The sequence below is a fragment of the Trichechus manatus genome, unplaced genomic scaffold, assembly GCF_000243295.1.
Source record: "Trichechus manatus latirostris isolate Lorelei unplaced genomic scaffold, TriManLat1.0 scaffold00159, whole genome shotgun sequence".
NCBI classification, from domain to species: Eukaryota; Metazoa; Chordata; class Mammalia; order Sirenia; family Trichechidae; genus Trichechus; species Trichechus manatus.
The window spans coordinates 1,042,278-1,061,926 of NW_004444095.1; the positions used below are offsets into that span (position 1 = coordinate 1,042,278).

At 39.9% G+C, this 19,649-nt stretch overlaps 1 protein-coding gene across 1 annotated transcript in view; it reads right to left on the reverse strand.

Moving 5' to 3' along the window:
- Window positions 1-19,649, reverse strand: part of DMD (dystrophin) — a 2,372,918-nt gene that overhangs the window by 75,182 nt on the left and 2,278,087 nt on the right. The window contains exons 65-67 of the mRNA XM_004386236.2: window positions 13,727-13,928; window positions 11,197-11,282; window positions 8,805-8,962 (exon numbers count right to left, since the gene is read on the reverse strand). Of these exons, the coding sequence (XP_004386293.1) occupies window positions 8,805-8,962; window positions 11,197-11,282; window positions 13,727-13,928 (446 nt within the window). The remainder of the gene's footprint in view (window positions 1-8,804; window positions 8,963-11,196; window positions 11,283-13,726; window positions 13,929-19,649) is intronic.

The window sequence follows — 19,649 nt, forward strand, 5'->3', positions numbered from 1 at the left end:
GAAGAAGGGAGGGAGGGAGGGAGGGAGGGAGGAAGGGAGGGAGGGAGGAAGGAAGGAAGGAAGAAGAAAGTAAAGACAAGAAGAATTTGGTCATAACAATTACAGCTGCTAACCAAAAGGTCAGCAGTTTGAATTCACACAATTATTTAGTTACTAGTTGTTAGGTGCCATCGAGTCGATTTCGACTCTTAGCTACTCTATGTACAACAGAACGAAACACTGCCCAGTCCTGCACCATCCTCACAATTGTTGCTATGTTTGAGCCCATTGTTGCAGTCACTGTGTCAATCCATCTAATTGAGGGTCTTCCTCTTTTTTGTTGACCCTCTGCTTTACCAAGCATAATGTCCTTCTCCAGGGACTACTCCCTCCTGACAACATGTCCAAAGTACAGAGACAAAGTCTTCCCATCTTCACTTCTAAGCAGCAGTCTGGCTGTATTTCTTCCAAAACAAGTATGTTCGTTTTTCTGGCAGTCCATGGTATAATTCAACGTTCTTCATTAATATCATAATTCAAAGGCATCAGTTTTTCTTCAGTCTTCCTTATTCATTGTTCAGCTTTACCATGCATATGAGGTGACTGAAAATAACACGGCTTGGGTCAGATACATCTTCGTCCTCAATGTGACATCTTTGCTTTTTAACACTTTAAAGAGGCCTTTTGCAGCAGATTTGCCCAACGCAATATGTTTTTTGATCTCTTGACTGGGGCGTTGATTATGGAGCCAAGTAAAATGAGATCCTTGACAACTTCAATATTTTCTCTGTTCATCATTATATTGCTTATTGGTCCAGTTGTGAGGACTTTTGTTTTCTTTATGTTAAAGTGTAATCCATACTGAAGCCTGTGGTCTTTGATCTTCATCAGTAAGTGCTTCAAGTCCTCTTTGCTTTCAGCAAGCACGCTGTGTCGTCTGCATATCGCAGGTTGTTAATGAGTCTTCCTCCAATCCTAGTGCCATGTTCTTCTTCATATAGACCAGCTTCTCAGATTATTTGCTCAGCATACAGATCGAATAAGTATGGTGAAAGGATACAACCCTGACACACACCTTTTCTGAATTTAAACCACTCAGTATCCCCTTGTTCTGTTTGAACGACTACCTCTTGGTCTGTGTACAGGTTCCACATAAGCACAATTAAGTGTTCTGGAATTCTCATTCTTCACAATGTCATCCATAATTTGTTATGATTCACACAGTCAAATGCCTTTGCATAATAAATAAAACACAGGTAAACATCTTTCTGGTATTCTCTGCTTTCAGCCAAGATCCATCTGACATCAGCAATGATGTCCCTCATTCCACATCCTCTTCTGAATCCGGCTTGAACTTCTGGCAGTTCTCTGTCGATGCACTGCTGTAACCACTTGAATGATCTTCAGCAAATTCTTACTTGTGTGTGATATTAATGATATTGCTCGATAATTTCTGCATACTGTTGGATCACTTTTCTTTGGAATGGGCACAAATATGGATCTCTTCCAGTCGGTTGGCCAGGAAGCTGTCTTCCAAATTTCTTGACATAGATGAGTGAGCACTTCCAGCGCTGTAACTATTTGTTGAAATATCTCAATTGGTATTCCTTCAATTCCTGGAGGCTTGTTTTTTGCTGATGCCTCCAGTGCACTTGGACTTCTTCCTTCAGTACCATGGGTTCTTGATCATATGCTACCTCCTGAAATGGCTGAACATCGATCAATTATTTTTGGTACAGTGACGCTGTGTATTCCTTCCATCTTCTTTTGATGCTTCCTGCGTTGATCAGTATTTTCCCCACAGAATCCTTCAGTGTTGCAACTCGAGGCTTGAATTTTTTCTTCAGTTCTTTCAGCTTGCGAAACGCCGAGTATGTTCTTCACTTTTGGTTTTCTAACTCCAGGTCTTGGCATATTTCATTATAACACTTTAATCTGTCTTCTCTAGCTTCCCTTTGAAATCTGTTCAGCTCTTTTATGTGATCATTTCTTCCATTCCGTTTAGCTACTCTATGTACAAGAGCAAGTTTCAGAGTCTTTTCCGACATCTATAATAGTCTTTTCTTTCTTTCCTTTCTTTTAAATGACCTCTTGCTTTCTTCATGTATAATGTCCTTGATGTCATACCACAAGGCTTCTGGTCTTCTGTGATTAGTATTCAATGTGTCAAATCTATTCTTGAGATGGTCTCAAAATTCAGGTGGAATACACTCAAAGTCATACTTTCACTCTCGTGGACTTGTTTTAATTTTCTTCAGCTTCAACTTGAACTTGCATACAAGCAATTGAGGATCTTTACTGCAGTCGGCCCCTGGCCTTGTTCTGACCGATGATATTGAGCTTTTCCATTGTCTCTTTCCACAGGTGTAGTCGATTTGATTTCTGTGTATTCCATTCATTGAGGTCCACGTGTATAGTCACTGTTTATGTTGTTGAAAAAGGTATTTGCAATGATTAAGTCATTGGTCTTGCAAAATTCTATCATGCAGTCTCTGGCGTTTTTTCTATCACCAAGGCCATATTTTCCAGCTATCAATCGTTCTTCTTAGTTTCCAACTTCCGCATTCCAATCACCAGTAATTATCAATACATCCTGATTACGTGTTCGATCAATTTCAGACTGCAGAAGTTGGTAAAAAATCTTTGATTTCTTCATCTTTGGCCTTAGTGTGGTTGGTGCGTAAATTTGAATAACAGTCATATTAACTGGTCTTCCTTGTAGATGTATGGATATTGTCCTATCACTGACAGCGTTGTACTTCAGGGTAGATCTTGAAATGTTCTTTTTGATGGTGAATGCAATGCCATTCTTCTTCAATTTGTCATTCCTGGGCATAGCAGACCATATGATCGTCTGATTCAAAATGGCTAATACCAGTCCCTTTTAGTTCACTAATACCTTGGATATTGATCTTTATGCATTTCATTTCATTTTTGACAACTTCCAATTTTCCTAGATTCATACTTCATACATTCCATGTTCTGATTATTAATGGATGTTTGCAGCTGTTTCTTCTCATTTTGAGTTGTGCCACATCAGCAAATTAAGGTCTCGAAAGCTTGACTCCATCCACATCATTAAGGTTGACTCTACTTTGAGGAGGCAGCTCTTCCCCAGTCGTGTATTGAGTGCCTTCCAACCTGAGGGGCTCATCTTCTGGCACTGTACCAGACAATGTTCTGCTGCTATTCATAAGGTTTTCACTGGCCAATATTTTTAGAAGTAGATTGCCAGGCCCTTCTTCCTAGTCGGTCTTAGTCTGGAAGCTCCACTGAAACCTGTTGACCATGGCTGACTCAGCTGGTATTTGAAATACTGGTGGCACAGCTTCTAGCATCACAGCCAACACGCAAGCCAACACAGTATGATACACAGACAGACAAGTGGTTACTAGTGAATATCCATTAGTCCAAAGTGGGAAGGGGAGAATGTCTATGGATCTGGAGGGTCCACATTTTCAATATTACTGAACAAAGAATCAAAGAAAACCTAAGGAAAGTAGGATTTTTAAAAGTTGTTTTAAGGATGCAAAATATAAAATGTGACCAATTGGCATGGGGGATGCTGTCTAACAGGTTGAGAACTCTCCTGGCATGGGTTTTTAACATTCACAGAGAAAACAGAATTTTAAGAGTCTCTAAAATCAGATCCACAGATTTTTTATTATAGATAAAAGGAACTGTTAAATTTTGGTGGGATATTCTCATGTTACCATCCACTTTAGATAACCACAGCTAATACTTAGTGAACGTCTACTGTGTGCCAGCCACAGCTCTAAGTGCTTTGCCCGTATTGGCTTGGGGCCTCAAAGTCACACACCCAACAAACAGCAGAACAGGGATTTTGACCCAGGCAGTCAGGTTTCAGAGCCTATGAACTTAACCTCTTGGCTATCCTACTACTCACTACTCCAGATATTCTACAGTGATTTATTATTTACATATGAGAGTAATATACATTTGTTCTCAACAGTTAAGGTTGCAATTTATTCTCGTTTCTATATCATTTTATATTACAGTAACTGTGGATCGATGATATTCATTTTTGTCATATAATATAAAAATGCAGAAGACAGATGAAAAAGCAACTTATTCATTTTGAATGCATGAATACAACAAAAGGCAGAAAACAGATGTAAAATAAACAGACTTTGACACCCAAGCTCTTGTAGGTGAAGCATATTGAATATAAAGTTGGTGTATGTGATTCTATCTAAACAATGAAGTCCTTAAAATGTTTACAGAAGAAAGTACTAGAAAGACTATGGTGGGGGGGAGGCACTTCCCAGGGCACTGCCAAATAGCAATTTGAGGATACATGACTCTCTTCTGGAGTCACTTCAAAGTGTAAAGTTTTCCCACCTAGAAGGAAATACTACTTGGTTTTATTTGAAGGTAAACTAAGCACCTGCAATTAGTAGTTGAGTATTTTAGATAATGATTGTGGGCTCTGTGTGTGTGTGTGTGTGTGTGTGTGTGTGTCTGTGTGTCTGTGTGTGTGTCTGTGTGTGTGTCTGTGTGTCTGTGTGTCTGTGTCTGAGTCTGTGTCGGGTAGGGGTGCTCATTTATCCATGTCATCCTATTACAACCTAAAATTCATATAAGGGATCTTGTTAACACTTCACTAATTTAGTCTAGTATTTGAACTGGTGAAAGTGATCTATTCCTACTTAGACAGTTTAGCAGAAGAAAATACTGGCTTGGAACACAGGAAACCTGTCTAGTTCTAACATGATATAATTGCAGGATGTCGAATATCTTCATTCTGGCTCTCTGGGCCTCAGTTTTCTCATCCAAGAAAGGAGAGATGTGGACAAGCTCCAAGGTCCCTTCGGGTAGTCTGTGTGACTCACTGCCAGAGCAGCGTTGGCCTGACTAAGGTCATAAGGATCAATCTACTCTCTCAGCAGCATTGTTTCCATGGAATACGAATGAGAAACACGTTGATAATGCATTAATTAAAGCTGTATTTCTAAAACAAACTAGTTTCAAAACCTAACTTCTACTACTACTAAAAAGAGTCAATTCCCCAGTAAATGTGTTGACTGCAGTGCACAACTAAACTAGAAACATGTCCTTTTGCCTCATTTCGTATCAGTGAAGATAGCACTGTCGAGTCCATAAATTTATAGTGAATTTTTCTTTTTAATATCCAGAGATACGACTTCATTTCCTGGCTTAATAGATAATTCCTTGAGGTAACTATACTGATTTTTGAGTAGGGAAAAAGATTGGATTTGATGGGCAATTTCCTTTTCTCTTGTTAAGTGGTTAATGGGGAGGCATATGGGCTGAGGAAACCTTTAAAAGATCATCCAGCAAGTGTTGCACATGAAAACACACCTCTCTTCCTGCCACCACCAGGCCCTTATATGAACGAGAAGCTACACTCTTCCTAATTGTACCAACTTGACTAAAAGTAAGTTTTACAGTTGGTGACAAGAAAAAGAAAATAAAAGGACTACAAACTGAAGTCAACATCTCCTTCTTTGATATAAGGAATGCACTCGTGGGAGAAGCTTAAGTAATTCCCTAGGCTGGTAGAAATAGCAGCCTTTGAGCACCAGCTTGCTGAAGGAACGAGCCTGGTGCCATTCCCAAGGTCTTACACTTCAAACAAAGGGCAGAGGGAATGTTCACTCTTGTTATCTCTCCCTACAGCAAACATCATATTTTCATGCAGGCTGTGCAGTGAAAGGCAAGGTGACTGACTGCCAGAACACCTGGCTGAGGAAAAGCATGCCAAAATGGAGATTCTGAAGTAGGCATTCACAATGGATCTGTTCAACCCGACTGCAAACTGCTACAAAGTTGAGAGGCTCCCCAAACCTAAGTAATGTCACCCTCATCTGACTCCATGCATACGGAATGTGCACAACGTCTTCTAGAAACCTCCACAAAGACGTTTTGACAATACTTTAAACTCAGCTTCTTAAAATGAGGAATCCTTCCCACTCCCAACTCTTGTTGTCTCTCTTCTGTTCCCTGTCTTGTTATGACATCTTTCTCTTAGTCCACCAGGGTCCCAGGAAAATGCCTGTTACTTCACACTGGGGGAACTAGAGAGTGGTCTTATTAAAAGGTGCATATTCGGGAATGAGGTGGTAAAGGGTGGGGCACATTGATCTAGGAATCAAACTATTCCACCAGCTGAGGGACTTAGGGAGCACAGCTTAAATTCCTCATCCTCTTAAACAACAATAAAAACAAACAAAATACCCAAAGTCTACCTATTCTATTCTCCTCAAAGAATTGGTAAACATTAAACGACAGAATTCATATGAACAAAGGTAAAATATTAGTAGCAACAGTAACAACATTACTTATAAGCATGGTAAGTACAAATGGTAGGGGGAAGCTGTTTCATGGTAGTGAAAGGAAACCGTGGACGGTTTTGGAACCAGATTAGCAACTATCTGAGAGTTAGAGAAATTAGGACTTCATTCAGTGGACAACGGCTAGAAACTGAAGATTTCTAAGGATGGTGTCATATGGTGAATATATTTTTCTAAAAGCAGTGAGACCAATGAAAGGGGCTGAGGTGTGAAGTGGAGCCTTGCTAGGAAGATAATGCAATAACCTACACATGCGATAAGGCCTAAGAACAGTGCACGAGTGGCAATGAAAATAAATCAAGCAAAAGATGTTACTTTTCCTTAAAAATAAAAATTTAGTAGCTTACTAATTTTTTTTTCTAATGATAAGTGTTTAAAGAAGAAAATCTGGAAAATACAAAATAGTACAGAGAAAAAAATAAAAGCCACCTGTAACCCCACCTGTTACTACTGTTAATATCTTGACTGAATTCTCCCCAACCTCACAAAAGACATTTCCAAGAGCTTGAAGACCGGCTAGCCAGGAGGCATTCAGGAAATACGTGAGGATGGATTGAGTTCAAAGTTCTGACACTGAGAAAAGAGTGTTGCTATTACAGTGACAGAGAAGTAACCAAACAAGAGACGTGAGGTTAAGAAAGAAGAGGGCACTCGGCAGAGGCAGAGAGGGTTAAGGGGGACAGCACCAGGGCAAGCGGAGCTTCGGTTCACCAGCCCTCAGTCCTGACAGCCAAATCCAAGAGGGCCAGAGTCTGTAGTGAGGGTGGTGGTGGTAGCCTGATGAGTTGGGCAGCAGCACAGTCCGTACTGTGGGGTGACTGAACAGAATGGCTCCAGCCAGCCTTGGATCTAGCCTGGCTTACTCTGCAGTGGGTAGTGCAAATGGTTAATGCACTTGGCTGCTACCTGAAAGGTTGGCAGTTTGAGTCCACCCAGAGGCACCTTGGAAGAAAAGCCTGGTGATGTACTTCCGAAAAAATCAGCCATCGAAAACCCTGTGGAGCGCAGCTCTACTCTGACACACACAGGGTTGCCACAAAATCGGAATTGACTCAACAGCAACTGGTACTCTGCAGCAGGAACCATCACTAAGCAGAAGCAGCTGTTGGCAGTTTTGTGTTCTGACCCTAACCTTCAACCCAAGTCACAATACACACATATGCATATAGATATGTATATATGAGCGTGTGTGTGTGTGTGTGTGTTTCACAACCAGTACTGAAAAAGATAACTGAAACTTGACAAAAGAGAAAAGAACAATTAGAAAAAAATCTTACATCCTTGCAAGTTGTTTCATAATTGGATTAAAAAAGACAACATGAATCTAGATTATTTGTGGCCATCAATATTCATTGTATAAAAGTTAAAGTATCCACATTCTGGAGTAGAAATATTAGTGCAACAACATGCAAAAAACAAGAGAGAGTGATAGTCTATGTGCATTTTGGGAGGTTTGGGTATGAGGTCCAACCCAGTTAGCTCTACAGCTAGTTCTATATCATAACTCTCGGCCTTTATTCACGGGATTAGAATGGATCCCTGTATTAGAAATATGGCTCTTAGCATTTTTAAAAACACAAGAACACTGTGAGTCCTGTGGTAATGCAAATATCTTACTCCTTCACTGTTGGTGGTATTACAAATGGAAACAGCCTTTGACAAAAAGCCATCCGGTAATATTTAACAGAACCTACAAAGATGTTTATATCCTCTAGTCTGAGAATTTATCCTAAGGAAAAAATTCAGTCAAAGAAAAGAGCTAAATGCCTAAAGATGTTCATTGTGGCATTACTTATCTAATTAAAAATGGGAAGAACCCAAATGTCTATCAATGGAGTGCTCCGGGGTTTGGGAAGAAGAGGGCAGTCTGAGGCACCGAGCAGAGGAGAAGCAAAGGGGCAGGAGACAAAAGTGGAGGGGCAAGAGGGGTAGAGTGTGTTGAGCTACTGATAAACAGTAGCAGAGACTACAAACCTCAGCCCTTGTTGTAAGACTGTGGGAGGCCACCGTTCAGGGCTTTGAATGGTAGCGGAGTGTCAAGGTTACAAAAGGTAATATTTAAATAATGAAGGCTGTGTTAACTTTTTACCAACATCCATTGAAGAGGCCATAATGATAGAGTTGGGGGAAAAACTAAGATATTCACCTACAAAGATCCCTTTCTCACTGACAAAGGACTTCTCTGGGTGGAGACTTATTTCTGGAACCACTGCAGACTCCTACCCTCCCAGCCCCTCACTAACTGTGGAGTCACTGCTGTGGAGGGCATTTCTTTTCCTTCTTCTGCAATGTCCTCTCTCCCAAAGCCCAGAGTCCCAGAAGCCACTGTTTACAGAAATTCAAATATCCACAATCCCTGAGCTGCCTGCCTACAGAAGAGCCTCCATGAACACGAGCTCATGTGAGAAACTGAAGTTCTGTGGAGTTTTTATTATTAACTTATAAAATGCAAAAGAATAAATATATTACTTAAAAGGATGAATAACTTACAAATTGGAAGCAGCTTCTGACACTCGGCTCAATGTTACTTCCTCCGAAGGACGCAACTTCACCCAACTGTCTTGGGATTTGGATCGAGTCATGCAGAAGGAGGCCCAGCCTGCGCTGGTCACAAAATCCTGTTGAACTTGCCACTTGCTTGAAAAGGTCTACAAAAGGAAGAAGAAAATTGCAACAATCAAAACGCAGCGCCAAGTGAATGCTAGCAGAACCTAACGTCCACTGCAATTCCAGTACCAACTCTGGAGAGTAGCCGATATTCCCACAGAGAGGGGCTACTTCTAACTGATGCCAATCTAGACATTTATTATTTTTATGGACCTTGTTAATCATCACTGTATATAGGAAGCATTACAACTTTGATAAAAACTACAGCCCCACAAGAAATGCAAGCTTACATACAGCGTTGACCCTAACTTTTTCCTAAGCCAGAACATGATCCTTTGGGAAATATTTCTTACATAGGATGTAACTACTACATAAACGTTTTGGCATTAAGAACCATAAAATTGGCCTAAAGCATGACCCCCTTTGGACATCAGAGATTTGAAAACATATCAAAATTGGGACTTGTTTCTGGAATCATAAGGTAATTTGAGCTTCTAGCTCATCTTGCATGTCTTCCCACGGGAAGTTGTACATATTTGCAATTAGATCACATCAGGTTGCACCGTCATTGATTAAATATGTGTCCGTCGTTTTGACTGGAGAGTGAGATCTCCTTGAGGGCAGGGAACACATGATGGTCAACTGTGTGCTAGCAGTGTGTAGAGCAGAATAGCAGTACCTGGCGGATACCGGGTACCCAGTATGTATGGCTGAAAGAATGAATGAACCCACTAAACACTACTGATGTATGTGGTATTCTCAGAAATAAAATCATTTTAGCCACACCCTGTATGCAAATAAAAGTTTCTTAAATAAGTAAATCTGAGAAAACTTTTCCCACCTATAAGCAACTTTACACTCTAAGAAATTAAGTATTTTAATGAGATTTCTAAGATGGCAATCACAATACTGAGGTCACTAACACAGGCACAGCTTTTTACCACCTCTCCAACACATACCCACACACACCCACACCCACACACTTTTTCAAAGTTATGAATTAGTAGTTTCAAATGCCTCAGTCTGAAGTTAATATTTCTGTTTCCCCAACTGCAAAACATGTCTCTTCTGAGCAGTTATTTGAAACACAGGCTGAAGTTCCCACGATCATTCCATTTAGTATTATGATTATACCATTGATAAGGTTAGACTATAAGCTAACCAGTAATAAATAACTACAATACTGAGAAGAAGAAAAACCACAGAAATTTAGAGGAGTTAAAAGCAACGGGGGAGGATAAGAAAGAGAAAAAAGAGGAGAAAGGTCCACGGAGATATTCTATTTTATCTAAAACACACCTTTAAATAGTTTTTGGAAAATCTGTTCAGTTATTTTTATTTGGTTCTTAGGATGAGAAAACTCAAGTGGAAAGTACATGAAAGTTACAGCTAAAAGAGCGTGTGTCTGTTGCGGCTGACTCCTGGAGGGGCAGTGAGCAACAGCACACAGAGTGGCTTTAGAGGAATTCAGTCTCCTTTGTCTCCTGTCTGTCCTTAAGCTCAGCCCATCTCCTCATCCCTGTGTGGCCTGGCCTTAGGGGAAAAGAGAAAGACCAAGATAGGCTGGGTTTGTTCAGTATTCTTACCAAAAAGATTTCTTACAAGTATTTAAAGGGGAAAAACAAGTGTAGTCCTTCACAATGGGAATGGACAGTTGCTTAGTCACCTACACCATCATCCCTCTCGCATTTGCTTTTCATTTGGATTTACAGTTTTTAAAACCCAATGGCGAATCAAAATGCAAATCTGTAGGGTGGTATTTACCCTTTAAGAAATGGCAAGCTATCTGTCCCTCAAATAATGAAATGTTAGTCACATCATAGAATTCGATGTGTCAGTACAACTTACAGTAAGATGATTATAAAATAAACAATGTTTCTTGAACATGAATGCCAGACAGTATTCTTTAAATAAGAATCCAAAGATTAGGTAAGTGCACGGATTAAACCTTCACGTTTATTTTTCTGACTTATACAAAGGGGTTAGGAAATCAGACTTTATCCCCTAGGAACATGTGTTTTATTCAGACACAGTCAATGTAATGTAAAATAATACCCGGACTGGAGAAGTTAATCCTCGTTCTCTATTTAAATACCTGCAATTTAACGTTTGACAAGGAACGACACAAACCACATTTTATGACACTCTAAAAGCAGTTCTACATCTTACATGAGGAACCTGCTGTCAAGTAAGAACAGTATGTCATTTCCCATCCAGAACTGGGGTAATTAGCCAACATTAATAAAAGAATACAGTGTTACTATATATGACTTACATCTGTACTTGTCTTCCAAATGTGCTTTACACAGAGAAATGATGCCGGTTTTAAAAGACAGGGCGCGGATCCTCCCCGTTCGCCCCCTATTAGGAATAATCAAACCAGAAAACAATTACTGACACTTTACTAGTAGATAAACACTTTTTAGTTAAGGAAAAAAAAACTTGGATGTGGAAACTCGCTTGACCATTGTTTTATTAAGATTGTTAAGAACTTTTCTGTGTTCATTATCTCTTTGGCTGATGACCTAGAATGTAATGGAAATTTGACCAATGCAATCTATGAATATTTACCAAGTTTTCAATTCCTCAAAGCCCTTACCTGAATTGCAAGAGTAGCTCTACATAAAACAGGGGAAATTATCCTCCTTTTCATCTAAGGAGAGCTGCCTGGGTTTAAGTCAGTAAGTGGAAGAATTATTACCATGCACTAAGCTATTTTGGTTAGTGAAGCAAATGACCTACTTTGGTTATTGAAGCAAAAAAAAAAAAAAAAAAAAAAAAAAAAAAACCCTCAAAAAACTACCAATAACTAACTGCTCTGCTCTCTTCAATACTTCTTCATATTTTCATCAGACTGACCATTATTGACATGAAAATTAATCACTTCAGGCCACATGACACATTATATAAAATATAAGTGCTTATCTCTGTCAATGATACTCTATTAGAAAGCATTCAAATATATGCTCTAAAAGAACAATTTTAAAATAACCTACAGCTATATCAATGTTTTCATATATATATACATTTTCACTTTACACATAGGAAGCTGAAATAAAGCATTTTGCACAGCAACTTTATCAAAGAGCACATTTTATCCAGGGGAAAAAATGAAAAATTAAGAATAAAAAGTCTTTCATTTTGTAGAAAATGTCTTTTAATGATTTTCAGCTTCTTATTTTGTTACAGGAAGCAACTGGAACTTGTTGTTGTTATGTACCATTGAATTGGTTCCAACTCATAGTGACCCTATAGGACAGAGTAGAAGTGCCCTCATAGGGTTTCCAAAGAGCAGCTGGTGGATTCAAACTGCCAACCTTTTGGTTAGCAGTCAAGTTCTTAACCATTGTGCCACCAAGGCTCCAACTGGACCTTAGATATTGGTAAAAAGAGATTTTAGAATAATTCTACCATCTAGCACTTCAAAATCACAAAGGATAGGCCCTAGTTGTGGTTATTTCTGATGAAGAAACAATATACTCAACTTTTAACTGATACAATTTATTAAATCCAACTGTCAAACAGAAATCCCTGATACAAATGCATTAGCAAAATTACTATCGTTGGAAGGTTTTATCTTTTTCCCTCTTAAAAAAAAGGCAAGCCAAACAAAATCTAACAAATAAACTTTATAGACTAACTCAGGTCTTCAAAGAGTTAAACTTGCCCCCAAATAATTTTCAGGCAGGTAGAATGGAAGTTACATATTCAGAGTCCATTCAGATGTCATCTGCAAGCAAACGATGCCAAAACATATTTGAGGAAAGACCTGAATATGAACCCTTCTCAAAGCAAATTTAAATGTAATCCACAATTAAAATCCAACACATTCAAGGGCTTGGTAGATAATTATCATGGATTCGATAGCCAGGTGGGTCTGGAATTTAAAAAGCAATACCTTATCAAAATAACAAAGAAAAAAGGTATACATTTTAATCAAGGAGGTGGTAGAAGTCTACAATGAAGGCAAAAGGAAAAGCTGTTGGTATGAACTCATTTCAGAAAATCTTCCCAGATTTCAAGTTGGTGATATATTCTTATTGACGTGTGAAATGAGGCATGTAATAATTTTGAGGTCTAAGAATAATTCCGTCAAAATAAGACCAATTCCTTCTGCTACCTTCCTCAATCGTCTTCATTAAGCTTAAAACAAAAATTAGAACTGGGGATCTCTTCTGTGAGCAATGCAAAGTTGGGGGGGTGGGGGACAATTACTCTCTATGAGAAAGTGATGAATGGAAGTGCCAAACTGAAACGTCATAAAATCTTATTAAAAAAGAAACATCTCCGGTTTGAGGAGCTGAGTTTGTTGCATTAAGGTTTTGTTTTCATTTTGTTTGGCTTAACAATTCATAATCGCCTGCAAAATCCTCCTGAGTATCAGCTATGACTATTCTGATCTGGTGACAGGTGTGTCAGCATCTCCAGGAGCTAGGTAAGAGGGAGCGACACCCGAAGCCGATAGCGGAATCCCAGACTATACAGGAGAGAAAGGGACAGAACCAATGACTGCACACTGATTAATTCTATTTGACAAATTAATATCTCACGGTTTTGTTTGTCTTCTAATCTGAGTGCAAGCTACATTCTCTCTTACCTCCTAGCTTATAAAAATATTTTTCATTGCCAATAAACTCACAAATGATTTATCACAAGGACAGCACTAGGTCACACAGCTTCATGAAACTTTCATCTCCATGACCGTATCTCTAGACTGGGACCCTGTTGCAATATTAATTACACCATCACCATTCTGTAGGCTAAGCCTTCTGTCCCAGATCCCAACAAAAACTTGCTATACGTACGTATCATAAACATTCAGCAGCCAATTGAGACACATGTCTACGCAGAGTGGGACGTTGACCAGATTGTTGTGCTCTTGCTCCAGGCGATCATAAATAGTGGTCAAACAATTAATGATCTGTAGGATGTCCATGGGCTGGTCATTTTGCTTGAGGTTGTGCTGGTCCATGGCATCACATGCAGCTGACAGACTCAAGAGATCCACTGCAAAATCCACATAAAATCACAAAATCATGCCTGATTCCAAGGGAAAAAATCCTCCTTTCAATATCTTTCCTTTTCCTTCGAGAATCCTGGTAGGGTTGTCTCATACCCTATAGTAAACTCCAAACCCAAATCCTACCATCTTTTAAAGGTATTTTGCTTTCATCTCTCAGCTCTAGGTTTGACGAATTTGACCAGTATTCAGGATCTGAGGTTGTTCTCAAATCTCATTGGCATCAGGGGATGATGTGGGTCAAGCAACATTCCCTACCCCTGAAATATTGGGGAGTATTTGATAGTTAAGGGGCCTATTGTGTTCTACATGAACACAGCCATTTCCATCTGAATAAGTAAAAATTGTTTTACTAGAGATTTTGAGAGACATCCTGGCAATACTTTCTTGTGTTAGTAGTAGAGAAGGTCAGTCAGATCAATCTGTATGGTTAGGGTTCTGTACACTCTCTTTCCAGCTATGTATTTACAATCAGTAAGCGTTTTTCTCCTTGAAGTAGCACTCACCTCGGAATTTCTCTGCTACCTTGACACAGGTGAAAAAGCAATCAACCTCTCTAAGATTTTCTATAGGCAAACTAAACTGCATAATCTATCTAGTTTTCAAATCTGAGGCTCATGTACTTCTCCTTTCACCTTCAAAGTGTATTTTACAATATACTTTTCCAGCCCTCTAAGAACTTTATAAGGCTGGGGGGTGGGGGTAGGGATGGGATTCCCTTGTTCTTGAGGTGGTATTTAATCATTTGCTGAAAGACAAAAATTTAACAAACGTGAAACTTCAGCCTTGTCCAACATCAGCAAATAGCAAGTTATTCCCAAGTGTCATGAAGAGATGTTTTTCTCTAAAGCCAGTTTATTAGCCAAACTGGAAGTACAACAACATTGCTTTTATAACACCTTTTACACCTAAGCTCTGGTCTGAATTCTCAGTCCTTGGAGACAAGGAATCAATGGTAATTAAGTACATCTCTCAGGCATCTGGGGAAAGGGGGGGCAATACAATTATAAATGCAACTTGAGACACACACAGGTTATCCCAGTCAGTAAATGGCATTCTCAATAATAAACAGGTAAAAATTTAGGACTTTAATGTATTTTTCTAGTTATTTGTGGTTAGTTCTAATTAAATATTCAGAAAAAGAAAACAAAAATAGTGGTTAATACCTATGTAGTGCACGTTTTTCTTTTAGAAAAGGAAAATAGAAACCTTGGAAGTATGGAAGAGACCTGGTGACAGAAGCAGGAGCATTTCCTTTGTCTTTGATGCCAGTGAGTAAAAAGCTATGTGTTTCCATGTACCAATTTCCCTAAAATGTCCTGGACTAGAAGTGCCTGGCAGGGTCCCTCAGTAGTGCCAAGTTTGCTCTCAACTACTAACCTACAGGTTCACTATGAGTTGGAATCGACTCGATGGCAATGGGTTTTTTTTTTTTGTTGTTGTTGTTGTTTTTTTTTGTTTACTAACCTAAAGTTTGGCAGTTTGAACCTACCCAGCGGCACCGCGGAAGAAAGGCCTGGCAATTTGCTTCCATAAAGATGACAGCCAAGAAAACCCTATGGAGCATTTGTACTCTGTAACATACAGGGTTGCCATGAGTATGGGTTTTGGTTTGGTTAAGAGTGCCTGGGTGGTGAAAATAGTTAATGTGCTTAGCTGCTAACCGAAAGACTGGAGGTGTGAGTCCACCCGGATGTGCCTTGAAAGGCCTGGCAATCTACTTCAGAAAAATCAACCATTGAAAAAACCCTATGGGGCATAGTTCTGTTCTGACACACATGGGGTCGCCATGAGTTGGCGTCCACTTACTGGCAACTGGTTAGCACTCATCCAAGCAAAGACCCTTCTCCTTCTGATTAAAAATAATCTAAAGATAAGAAATGACTTCTCTTCACGAAGCCAGGAATGTGTTTGAAGTCGCAGAAAGGAACATAACTTGGACGGCTGATTTGAGAAGTCAGGTAGAAAAAGAAAAAAGAATAAAAAAATAATACAAGCAAGCAGGAAGGCATGAGGAGGGGAAGACAGAGTATGAGAGACTGGAGGGAGGTACGGGACAAAAGATGCAAACTTTCATTCTCTCTTCCATGTGCTTGACTTCCTCTGAGGTCAAATTTTCAAGTCTAGGTGAGAACATTTAGAAACACAGCACACAGTTTCCATGTGGGGAGAGAGGAATGGATTTCTCCCAAACACCAATATTCCCAACGTGTTTCTTTATAAACTGAAAGAAGCTATGAGTGGTTTTCGGAGTCCTGGTGGCACAGTGGTTAAGAGCTTCGCTGCTAACCAGAAGGGTCAGCAGTTTGAATCCACCAGCCACTCCTTGGAAACCCTATGGGGCAGTTCTACTCTGTCCTATAGGCTCACTATGGGTTGGAATCGAATCCAAGGCAATGGGTTTGTTTGTTTTTTTTATGAGTGGTTTGGAGTTTTTCTTTTTTTGGTTACTCTGCTTTAACCATTACAAACATTTTGCTTTATTTCCAAGGATATAATAACAAGTGAGAATTTTTAAACTCACTTTTGCATTAAGAGTCCAATCTACCCATGTAATGAGTGGGGGAACAAAGAGCAAAACTGCACAAATTCCATATTATCAGGCTTACTCTTATCTTTGTACAGGTGAATGGGTAGCACGCAGAACAGAAAATTTGAAGTATAAATAGCTCCAGAGGAGAGTAAAGCAATTGCTCTAAAATAACAGGAGCGGAGGATTACATAGTTAATCAGAGAAATCTAGTGCAGTGTGCTCTGCAAAAACCAGATGGGCTTAAACACAAGAACAATCCATCACAGAAGATAGGAGAGCACATTTCCCAAAACAAACATATCAAACAGAATTCCTCTTTCACAGAACAATTTTTAAAAGACTTCTACTTAGGTATATATAGTACACACTGTGGACCTGAAAAGAGGTGAGAAGATGGATAGGGACAATTTAATTGCCACAAAGACAGAGGGCTTACTGTTCAAAATAAGCATCTTAAAGGATACATTGATTTTTTTTGATGAAACATTACACATAATGATTAGCTCTTTCTAGAAGCCTCGATAAGCAACCAGCAGACATAATTTTGTGAACCTATCCCTTTACCTCAAGCTAGGAAATTCCATTAAAAAATATGTGTGTGTGTGTAGCCTTTATCATATTCACTAGGAAATATATTTTAAGGCTATATACAAGCCCAAGTGTGTTCTAACATACTCTCTTTCAAAAACTATTTTCACAGTAGAGGATGCTATAGGCTTTGAGGCCACTGAAGAAAAGGGTCCATTTGGTGGGGCCCTTCACGCATCAGGGCTGTGGGGGTGAGACAGGGTGGGGACAGGCTCTCTAGGCTTGTCTTTGCCATTCCGGAAAAACTAAAAATAAGGGGGGTAGGTCTTAAGCACAAGGATGCCACTAATAGTTCCTGAGGCTCTGGCTGTGTGTAAGCATTCTCTCTACAGTCTAGGGCTCAAATGCTAACTCTATTACTTCCTTCGTATGCCACAAGTGAGGAGTTGAGACAGGTATTTTTTAGTCTTTTATAGAATCACTGGACTTTTAGCGCTAGAAAGGACCTTTAGAATCATTCTGCAGTCAAGAACACTGAGACCAGAGATATAGAGTCTTGCTCTGGGTCTAATGGCAGGACACCCAGGTTTTCTGATTCGTCATGGAGATGCATACTGAAAGGCAGAAAGGTAGGCGGGAGAAGGTGTCCTTACTGACTTCATAGAAAAGAGAAAATCATTCTGCATTCCCTACTTATGACAGTAAGGGGAGAAAAGAGAAGCACTGAAAAGTTGATTCGTGGTGAAAACCAGGGGTATAGCAAGTTGCGAGCTCCCAGTTCAAGTGCCCAGAATTAGACTCTCCCCACCCGCCCGCCCCCCCATGTCAAGATGAATAGACATTGATAGTGGCGACACATCAGCAGAAAAGCCTTCACCCTCTAGTCTGGCTGCCTCAGTCAGGCGCCTTTCATATTTGTGGCACCTCAGAATGTCATTCCATGCCTCATCTGGTGCCCCTTGGACTTGCGCATGGGAGCAACTGACCCCCTCTGCCCCACCCTCTTGCTATGCCTCTGGTGAAAACAAGTCCCACGGTGCTCACACAACCCCAAGCTTATCTCGTGCATCAACCTGAACACTCTGTTTTGATAAATAAACAACCCTGTAAACTAATTAGCCCAGACAAAGAAAGGGGGTGATAGTGGAAGGACTGCTGTGCGTTTGCTGACTTGTCTTGCCCACGCAGCAGAAGGCACTTGTAGGTATAGGAGACTTTTGTTGATATCACATCATTTTACAGGCAGCTTGCACTTAAGGCCAAAGGACTTTCTAAGCAAATCTGTGCCCAGCAAGAAAGCCAATACACTTTGATGTAGTTATCTGTACTGTGAGGATTAATTCCTGAGGGCCTGGAGTTGGCATGAGATGTTTTGTTAAAACATTTATATGTCACAGCCCTGAAAGGAAGTGACTTATTGTGTTTATGCATAGCTATCAGTTACAGATTATCATCATTGTTTATTGCTAATAGTGACACTGATGATTTTTACCTGCTCTGGGTGAGACCTGTGGAGACTAGGTTTGGGACTGTCTATGTAGGAAGAATATGCCTAGGTTACCAGTAGGCTATAGAATCCCTGGCCAAGACTCTAATTTGTGTTCCCTGGTTCCAAGGTGTTTGTGTTCACATCAGTGGTTCTTGATTCAAGAAAGAAAGTCCAGCTTGGTGCGGGCCTTACGGAGAGAGGGCAATTGGAGCTTGCACCTGGCCTCTCCATACCTTATGCTATGAGGCAGCCTGTGGTGTGGTGCATATTTAATACTGTTGGTATAGTTATCCTTTTCCTGCAATGAACTATACATTTGTAGGCACTGTCATTTGGATCCTGTGAGTCTTTATTAGCAATTGAACCTGTCTAACTGGCACCCTTAGTGCATTTAGTGTCAGAAGTGAGATTGTTTAGAAGACTCCCAACTCATTCTTAATTAAATACATGGCTAAGGCATTATTTAGAAAGAAAAACGATGATTCTGATAAAAGGGATGAAAACAAACCACTGATGCTGTTTCAAGCTACTCTTGGTTTGAAGTAGCACAGGCTTTGAAATTGGTTACTGATAATACCTTTCTAGTGGAATCTGGAAATGATAGAACCTAAATCTCAGGAGCTAACAAAATGGATTAGAAAGGAACTGCAAACTGATGGTAAGTCTGCTAAAAATTTGATTCCTTGTCAGGGACGGGTTACCCAATAAGCAAGATACACACGGGCTTACTTATGCTTACTTACTAATCTGTAGTGCACAATTTCACATGGGTTTCACATCATCAAAGCAAGCCTGTGAGTAGCTTGCTTACTGGTTAATCCATCCCTGTTGGTTGTTGCTTTCAGTATTAGCAAAAGCTAAAGTAAGCTCAGTATCTCCTTCGATTGAGCTTCACCCTCTTGGTCAGGAGGTGCAGTTCCAACCAAAGAAACCTGGGCAACTATCACTTTTGATAAATGGGCTACACCAGCGAGACCAATTACAAAGACTTCTCAAGTGGGGAACTTACATACATGTGTTCCCTACTTCACCACAATTTTCTTTTTCAAAACCAGACCTGGTAGTCCCTGGAATGGGGCTATGAATCAAGAGTCTCAAAGGCTGGTAATATTCCAAAAACAAGACACTATGCCTATTAGTTTCAATTCAACTGCAAGA